General features: G+C 36.6%; 1 protein-coding gene across 1 annotated transcript; it reads left to right on the plus strand.

The window, feature by feature from the left end:
* Positions 1-269: 269 nt before the first annotated feature.
* On the plus strand, positions 270-8,532 carry LOC145679890 (THAP domain-containing protein 1-like). Its single transcript, XM_081750406.1, has 3 exons — positions 270-480; positions 5,046-5,244; positions 8,106-8,532. Exons 1-3 carry the CDS (start codon positions 410-412, stop codon positions 8,145-8,147), a joined length of 312 nt encoding a protein of 103 aa, XP_081606532.1. The 5' UTR covers positions 270-409; the 3' UTR covers positions 8,148-8,532.
* Positions 8,533-8,825: the final 293 nt, after the last annotated feature.

The following is an 8,825-nucleotide window of genomic DNA, read 5'->3' on the forward strand; positions in this document are numbered from 1 at the left end:
GGTTCATTTATTTTTGTTAGAATAGAAATTTAGCACCTTTTAAATGTTGTCTAGTGACTAAACTAGCATTATTTCCAACAAAATTAATATATCTAGGGTCTTCATGCAGTGTGTTTAGTGACAGTATTATTCTTGTTGTTGGCAGTGCGTTTAGTATCATTACGACATGTATGTGTGCCCTATTACGGGCAGGTATGACCAAGGATCTTGTAAAATAGAGGATTTGCCCTTACGTATCTTCATCCTATTAAAAGAATGAAGCCAAAAAACATCCGAGCATCGGCACGTCTGATTGGCTACTTTCGTTACCGCCATATTTGTTGGCTCAAAACAGTGCTATCTTCATATGAAGACATGTACTGTGTCTGTCGTTTATTTTTAAAGTATTGCTTCAAATTTATATTATAAAATGGTTACATGTGTAGCATACGGCTGTACAAATAGGAGTGAGGAGAAATTACCCGGAATAACCTTTCACAGGTAAGAAAATCCCTAATTAAAAGATACTCGCTTCTAGCAGAATTGATATTTTGATGTCAATATTATCTGGTCTTTTTATTTTATTTTGAAGATTTTAGTAGTAATTATTTAAATGGACATACTACACATGTTATAGCTTCAATTAGGTTGACTTCTTCATAGATTCAGAAGTAGGCTACTAAATGCTAGTTCACGTCCTAGTGCAAGTGATATCCATTTAGGTGGTAAGAGAACGTAAGTTACACTTTGTTCCATTAGAAAAACTGTAATCGTCATACTGAAATTATTGTATGTGCTTTTGATTTAAATTTTGTGACAAGCTATGTAACTGAATGGTTATGTATATTTACATGTTCTTAGTAGAAGTATGTGTTCCGACTTCGACAATTCATCACAGTAACTCAGAAACAAGTAATACAGAAAGAATTAATAAGTACTGAAGTTAACAATAAGAAAAGAACATGGGGAAGTTTCTAGAACACAGTTCCCAGTATATTGGTTACTAGCTAGGTTCGTTCCTTTCTGTATTAAAATTAAGGGCTAATATTTCATTTACATAATATTGCTGAGCGAGTGAAGGCGGGCTAGATCCCCACAGGGCACGTCGTTTTCTGTCTTTATTACAGCTAAATGGGAAGGGGGTCTAGTGTTCTAGAACCTTGCCAAGAACCTGCGATTTAGAGAGAAGTAGGATTCACTCGAGCAGACGGTTCTACAAAATAGAAAATTTGTAGGTAGAGTATGATGTGGAACATGTTTCGTGAAGGAATGAAAATGTAAATACAAGTTATTACTGTCAATGCGCAGCTTATTGAAATGAATGTTGAGTGATAGAGTATTGTAAATGTAAATGTGTTCTTCAACTATCCTTGTTTATGCGTATAACCCCCGTCGCTGATGTTCGGGCTCCCCTGTTGCGCTTCTGCCCTGGCTCGTTGAGTAGTATTCGTGCTTTTTAGTAGCCACCTAGCACCAGGTGGTTCGTATTTTATGCACTGTAGTTTTTTGCTATGTGTCGACACTATTTATAGAGTCCTCCTGAAGTAGATCTGCAAGTAATTAAGCTTCTCATTTAGTGCATACTCTGCGAAAAGACACACATAGCTCCATGCGAGCCGACTATTTGGGTGGTCCGGGGCTCCAGCATCCGCAAGATTTTTAGTTTGAACCCGTTTCTCTTACGTTTAAGTCAAAGTCAGCCGTCTTACCGACTGAGCTAGGGTATCCCCAAATTATCGTTATAGTACCGGTATATTTTACTTATCACAGCACAGCCCTTTATGATAGTGTTCATAAAAGACTTTAACTATAAGGAAATGAATCAAGAAATATTGATACTCCCCTGAGAACATATAAGACGTCTGCGCCGTTGCAAAGCTCTAACCTAATCTGAAAATGTAAGAAATTTGTCAAAATTTGGTAGAAACGTCTGCTTGAATAATGCCAAAAGTAGTAAGAAAGCTGATCTTCCGCAGGTAGCGTCCCCGAATTAGACCTTCATGAATCAGTTTTAACGTTGTATTGCTATTTATTTATTGTTATTTTAACATATGTTGCCTATAATTAGCTACACCTCTTTCATTTTCATTGTTCACAGTTAACATTTAATCACAAATAATTCTTGTTTTCATGCTTTCTGTGCTTTATACTATTGTAAATTCATCTGTATTATATTACTGCACAAAATTAGTTACTTTCTCATGCTTACCACTAGCGATTAACAACACTCTACTATGGGGAGTTGGGAGCGGAGTTTCCTATCAAATACATGTCTGTGGGACAAAAATCGAAAACACATACAAATATACTGCCTGTACTAGGTTGTTACACAACGGGATGATTATATTCGTGAAATATAAACTCCTTTTAGTGCGAAATGCACTGTTTCTGTCTAAAAGAGTGTTTAAATAAGGAGTTGTAATGAAATATTCAGACTGACTTCAGGAGAGCTGAGTATAACTATAGCGTGTGCAGGTATATCATAAAACAGCACTGTATAAAGCAGAATCGACTTAAAAACACAAACCAACTTTTGTTATGTGATCATTAAAAAGCAAGATTGCTATCTGAGGCAGGCGTGGGAATACTAGCCGTAGCGAGGCTTTGTGTAGGGAGCAGGCGTGTTACTGACCGTGGGTATACACATAAATGGTAGTGGAAAAACATTTTATATTTCATGAAAGCATGTGCCCTATAGCCATATGCAACTGGCACAGCTTTGTGAGAGTTGTATGTTCAATGATCACTTTGTACCAAGAATGCAAATAGGCAACAAAATTTTACTAGTCCAACAGAAAAATCCTGACTTGCCCACATTTCATTAGAAATCATGGCTATTGTTTAACTTTAGGGAGGCCAGGATTTTAACAGAATTTTTCCGATATTCTATTCAAATTCGCATAGATGAGGTTAAATACATTTAATTCAGAGAGGTGCCGAGCGAGCGTTAGCGAGTGAAGGTGGTTTGGAGTCACACAAGGCACATTGTTTTCTCTCTTCGTTAGTTTCCCCCCCCCCATTACTAAAGATTTACCAAAATCATTTATACGTTTAAATAAGTAATAGCGATTTTAAAAACTCGCTCGGGGCGTGTTTATTAGCATCAGTGCTCTGTACACTGTCTTTATATAACACTTTATTTCATGTCTTTCTTATGGAGTATTACCTGGTAAACGCCACACTTTTCATTTCGAATTTTGCCTTACTATACATGCAAGAGGTAGGACCCCGATATATTTTTATTACTTGTACGATCTTATTGTGTAATCAAGTAATATATATTTTTTCCGTAGATTTTTCAACTGCATGCCCGCATTACATGGAATGGCATCTAAACTTTTGCCCCATTTCACCATATTTGGTTCAGGTAATACTCGCTTTTCAGTTCCTGCTCTCCATTTACGTTTCCCCTCCATTACTGGAGCATACATGTCCTAAGTTAGGGGTTGGTTTTAGACAAGATAAATGAATTAGTAAGGTAGTGGGTTTGAAACTGCCATATTATGCTCTATGTACCTAATATTTTAAGAATACCGAATTCATATAGTCCAGAATTTAACTTTTTTAAAACATAAATTATCATCATACAGTGTTGATCTTAAGTACTTTTTTTTATTTATTTATTTAATACATGCATTCCCTTGATATCGACCGGACCGACCTTCTTTGCGCTTCCCAGATGTGAATAGGTCCAATGCTAGCTTCTAGTGACTACCTAGCCCAAACGGGTAGATATTTTTTTGCATAATTGCGCCCAGCATTATCTGTAGAGATGCAACAACACCATCTGACGGTGAACACTGTTAAAACAGTCCTATTTTGTGTGTGTACGCAAGGATAAGACTACTTGTTTGTTATGTGATGTGAAGATAAGTTAAAACAGAAACCTACAGCAAAGTTGAGAATTGAGAAGAATCGGTTTATCTTCAATTTCTGAATAATTATGCTTTACATACTCTTCTTCATAAATGAGAAACTTATCAGTGCTCCACGCTAATTCCAATTTTTATTATTGTTATTACATGAATTTAAAAAGTTCTGAGAAGTTGTGTTTCGCATAAAATTAGTGTAATAAGTTTCAAAGCTGACCTATGATTGAATATCGGAATTAAATGTAGTTTCATTGTCCATGTGTATGAGAAAGCTTCCAGTGAAAGAAGATATCAGTAAAGCACACTGTCATTATATGATAAAGAGGAAGCGGAAAAGATCGATAGATAAGTTAAACTTGATATGTAAGAGAGTTTCCCAAGTAAAGCTATGGTTATACTTTCCAAAATTATGGGGCGCGGTGGCTCAGTGGTAGAGCGTTCACCTCTGGTGCTTGGGGTCCCGGGTTCGATCCCAGCCCCGGCCAAGTGAACTTTGTGGTGGACAAACACCGTGGTCGTGGGTTTTCTCGGGGTTTTCCCGTTTTCTCCCACTTTCTTCATTTCACTCATTTCTCATTATCACCGTCTCCTTTAGCCTAACCGGCATAACCGTGGGACGTTAAAACTTAAAGATTTCATTTCATTTCATTTTCCAAAATTAGAATATAGAATAACTTATTCAAATCCTAGTCCGCGCATAGTGTAGCAGTAGATTACTTGGGGGGGGAGGGACAAATAGCAAGACCGGGTAATAATCTGCGTTGTCAGCCTTTTATGGCTAAAGTTCTGTATTTGTAATAACAATTACAACTAACCTGAATAGTGTTCCTTTTTTACGTCTTCCAAACTTACATGCAACGTAGAAAATTACAGGAATAGATTTTTAAAAATACAGAATCAGTTTAGTTAGAAAAGATATTTTCACACCATTGTTGTTACCAAAGAAGAAAAGAAAAGAAATTCTACGTGAAGAGCTGCATAAGAGAAAAAATGTTAAGCCCTATGCCCGATGAAGAGTACTCTTGGGAGTATGGAAATATAGGTTAAAAATACCTGAAATAGGAACATTATTATTATTATTATTATTATTATTATTATTACTAAAGTGTGTTTTATAAGCTCAATAACCAATTCTATATTCGTACTGTATAATCTGAATTTTTAATGGTAATTTTGTACATTTTGTAATTGAAGGATACCTAAGAAGAAAGAATTGCGTGAAGCCTGGATTAGGTCTATTCGACGAAAAAACTGGACTCCTAGTGCTGGTAGTGCACTTTGTTCTGTACATTTCCGAGAAGATAACATTGATAGAACGTCCCTGTCTTGTGTGAGAATTCGCGAAAATGCAGTTCCATCTGTGTTTCCTGCTTTTCCAAAGTATTTGCAGAAGGTATATTCAGTTTCTTTATTTTTATTTATTTATTTGAACCTTGATAATTTTATACATTATCATCATTAGAAAGATCAAGGATTTCTCTTGACTCCTGGTGAAATTATAGCTAACTGGTTCATAACAATTTTGCTATCTTAAATAACTTGAACTAGGAAATAAATAACTGAATAAAACAACGTTTATTTTAAAACAATGTGACAGTTTCGCCAACTAACTGAACATATTGGCTTCATCAAACACTGTAAAAAGAAGCATTACTGTACATTTATAACTTAAAGTATACGTTGGAGATTTGGGGGAGGGTGCAAGTGAGTTAAGTGTTCCAAGAAAGGGAACGTTTTAGAGATATAAGGAAATTACATAAGTTGCTTGTAGGCTCATTGTGTCCGTATGCTACGTACATAAATGTGATCTGACACGAACAAAACAACATATTATTACAATGAATACTAAGCCGTTTAAGTAGCTAGGAGTTAAATCGTTCAGGATTAGTGCAAAATTCTTTGATTTTTAGTGGTAATGAATGTACTAAATATTACTGGTATTAAGACGCAGACTGGGTTGTGACTTAATTAGCATTGTCTTAAAAGTATATGGGGAGGAGAGGCAGGGTTTTAATACAGTGGCTAATTATAATATCCAACGCTGAAGGACGTATCTTAATTGATTTTCTGTATTTTTTAGTACATGCTTGTCTGAAAGAGGGTTGGCAAAAACCATGGTTTTTATTGAAAAAAAAGTTTTTTTTCGGTTTAAACTTTTTTTTGTTAAAATAATTTGCTCTGTGTATTTATATTACGTATGGACAGAGATAAGTTTGCTTCACCTTGGTGTTATTTTGCAACTACCGGGTTATGCTGGAAGGGGTCACATAAGCTTAGAGCGGAGTCCAAACCGTTTCTCGACTTACATACATCAGAAACAAATTGTCCTCCATTTGAACTCGAAATCGGGACTAATTGGCCACAAATGCGGTACGTTTGCCTACTCACTCACGAAGGACTCCTGAGAAAAATACGTTGTACTGATCTTTACATACTTTTAATACATTTGTCTAATTGTCTTTTGAGGACCAGAAGATAAACATGTGCACAAGTGAAACCATTATAGAGAATTACATATGGACAATTTCAAAATACTGCAGAGTACAGAAGAACTAAATAATTCCAAGTTAGTTCTTGGGGGCCGCGGTGGCTCAGTGGTAGAGCGTTCACCTCTGGTGCATGGGGTCCCGGGTTCAAACCCTGCTCCCGCCAAGTGAACTTTGTGGTGGACAAACACCGTGTGCGTGGGTTTTCTCGGGGTTCTCCCGTTTCCTCCCACTTTCTTCATTCCACCATTTCATTCATTTCTCATAATCACCGTCTCCTTTAGCCTAACCGGCATAACCGTGGGACGTAAAACTCAAAGATTTCATTTTCATTTTTTGGCTCTGGTCCTTTTATACATAAATAGATACCAAAGATACTTCTGATTTCAGTAAATGCCTCTCCTGGTGTTTATATGACCCCCCCCAAAGTACGGTATTTTAATGTGTTTTATCAATAGTAAACATTACTAAAACGAAACAATATTTAGAATTTTTCTTTGATTCGAATTGCATAACAATAATAACAAACTATAAAAAATCATAAAAGAAACATTCATGAACTTATATAAAAAAAAAGTTGCATTTGTAGTATAATCTCTTCGAGTAATGAATGGAGAATTTAGGTTTGAATATAATATGAATAATATGCGGAGTGACACGTGATAAACTAAGCTGATATATATAGCCAGCTAGTTTAAACCAGCCAACCCTGGTCTGTAATATTAGATAGTGGAACTGAACATTTCTCAGTAACACTATTAATACTTAATGAAATAGAACTACCGTGTATCCCACACGAATTTAATAATTTGAATGATTTCAACCAGTGGCGAAGCGTGCTTCTTTTGGTGTAAGCAGCAAGGCAAGACTACGTACCGTCCTCATTTTTACCTAAAGCACCGTAATGCGTTCTATAATGCTGTTCTACCCCAAACCGAATCCAGGAACCCGTGCACCAAATGCATGAGCGCTAGCCACTAGACCACTTGGTAGGGGAGTTGAGTTGAGGGTATGTTGGACGTTTTTGTTCTTTTCTCATTCATGTAATTATCATGTTTAATTTCTCATCGTGTGCTTTAGTCTAAAAGTCAACCAGGGAATGCAAAACACCAAATACAGATATCTAAATGGTTTCTAATTAATTGGTAACATTCCAGCCTATCATTGATGAGACGTCAGGGGGAGGAGACTTATTTATAAACATAGTGTTAGGCAAATCCTAAGCAATGTTCGAGTGGGACTAGTTTATATGAATCATGGAAAGACATTTTTGGAGATGAACTGACCAAGGCTAATATTTGTAGGTATCACTCAAGCATTTGCCTGATGGGATTGAAATATGATCTTAGAAGATGATCCTTCAGTTCTCTGATCACGAAATTTGAACAGAAGCGTCCTGCTTGTAACAGTAAGAGCACTAGCCATTCGTGTGGACTTTGTGGTGGACAAACACCATGCTCGTGGGTTTTCTCCAGGTTCTCCCGTTTCCTCCAACTTTCTTCATTCTACCATTTCATTCATGTCTCATCATCACCGTCTCCTTTAGCCTAACCGGCATAAGCGTGGGACGTAAAAAAATTAAAAGAAACAACTCTTGCAATTTCAGATCAACGTACTTAAGAACCCCCGCTTTTGCTAGAATCTCATGTAATTTAGTGCACACGGCGCACATTTTTATTCTTACATTTCACGTAGTTCGCGATATATGAATTTTTGTACTGAACTTAATTAACTTATTGTTAATTGACTTTTTGCTTGTTTCTTCCAGAAAGAGAAGCAAAGAAAACTGTCAGAAGATCGCCGAGAATAGAGAAGCCTGAAGAAAAAAGTACACTAGTCAAGGAACCTACACCAAAAATAGAGAAGACTGAAGAAAGAAGAGAGTTTTCTAGTACAGTAGTCAAGGAACCTAACTCGCAAATGGTATGTTCAGCTGTAATTTCATCTGCTGCAAGTCCAACAGACTTTCCCTCGAAAGGTTTAGAGTCACTTACTATGGATCTGGAAAAAGGAACTTCTCTTGTTGCTCCGATTGCATGCAGCTCAAGTGAGAAGTCGACTATTTACACCACTATTCGCTCACCAACGAAAGAAGAACTGAAAAGGAAAGTTCTTCATATGGAAAATATTTGTGAAGAAAAAAGTAAGAAAATAAAAAATATCCAGCAGAATCTCAGAAGACAAAAAGCGAAGAACTCCTCTTTAAAGAACGTCTTGACTTCTTTGCAAAAGAAAAATTTGACTTCTGAGGAAGGTTTGGAGCTGCTGTCAAGAATTAAGGGTCCTGAAGAACTTCTTAAGCGCCAAGTTGCGAAAACTGAAACTTTACCTCTACCTAAAAAGTATGGTGAAGAACTCAGATCTTTTGCTCTAACACTGCACTTCTATTCGCCTAGGGCCTATTCATACGTAAGGGAAACTTTCAATACCTGCTTACCTCACCCAAGAACCCTTTCCAAGTGGTATTCATCTGTAGGAGGTTATCCTG

Source organism: Thermobia domestica, chromosome 2 (genome assembly GCF_964235325.1).
Source record: "Thermobia domestica chromosome 2, izTheDome1.hap1.1, whole genome shotgun sequence".
In the NCBI taxonomy this organism is placed as follows: Eukaryota; Metazoa; Arthropoda; class Insecta; order Zygentoma; family Lepismatidae; genus Thermobia; species Thermobia domestica.

Coding starts and splice junctions, on each gene's coding strand:
- LOC145679890 (XM_081750406.1), top strand. CDS start 410: ATGGTTACATGTGTAGCATACGGCTGTACAAATAGGAGTGAGGAGAAA. Junction 481..5,045: donor CCCGGAATAACCTTTCACAG/GTAAGAAAATCC, acceptor TTGTAATTGAAG/GATACCTAAGAAGAAAGAAT. Junction 5,245..8,105: donor TTCCAAAGTATTTGCAGAAG/GTATATTCAGTT, acceptor TGTTTCTTCCAG/AAAGAGAAGCAAAGAAAACT.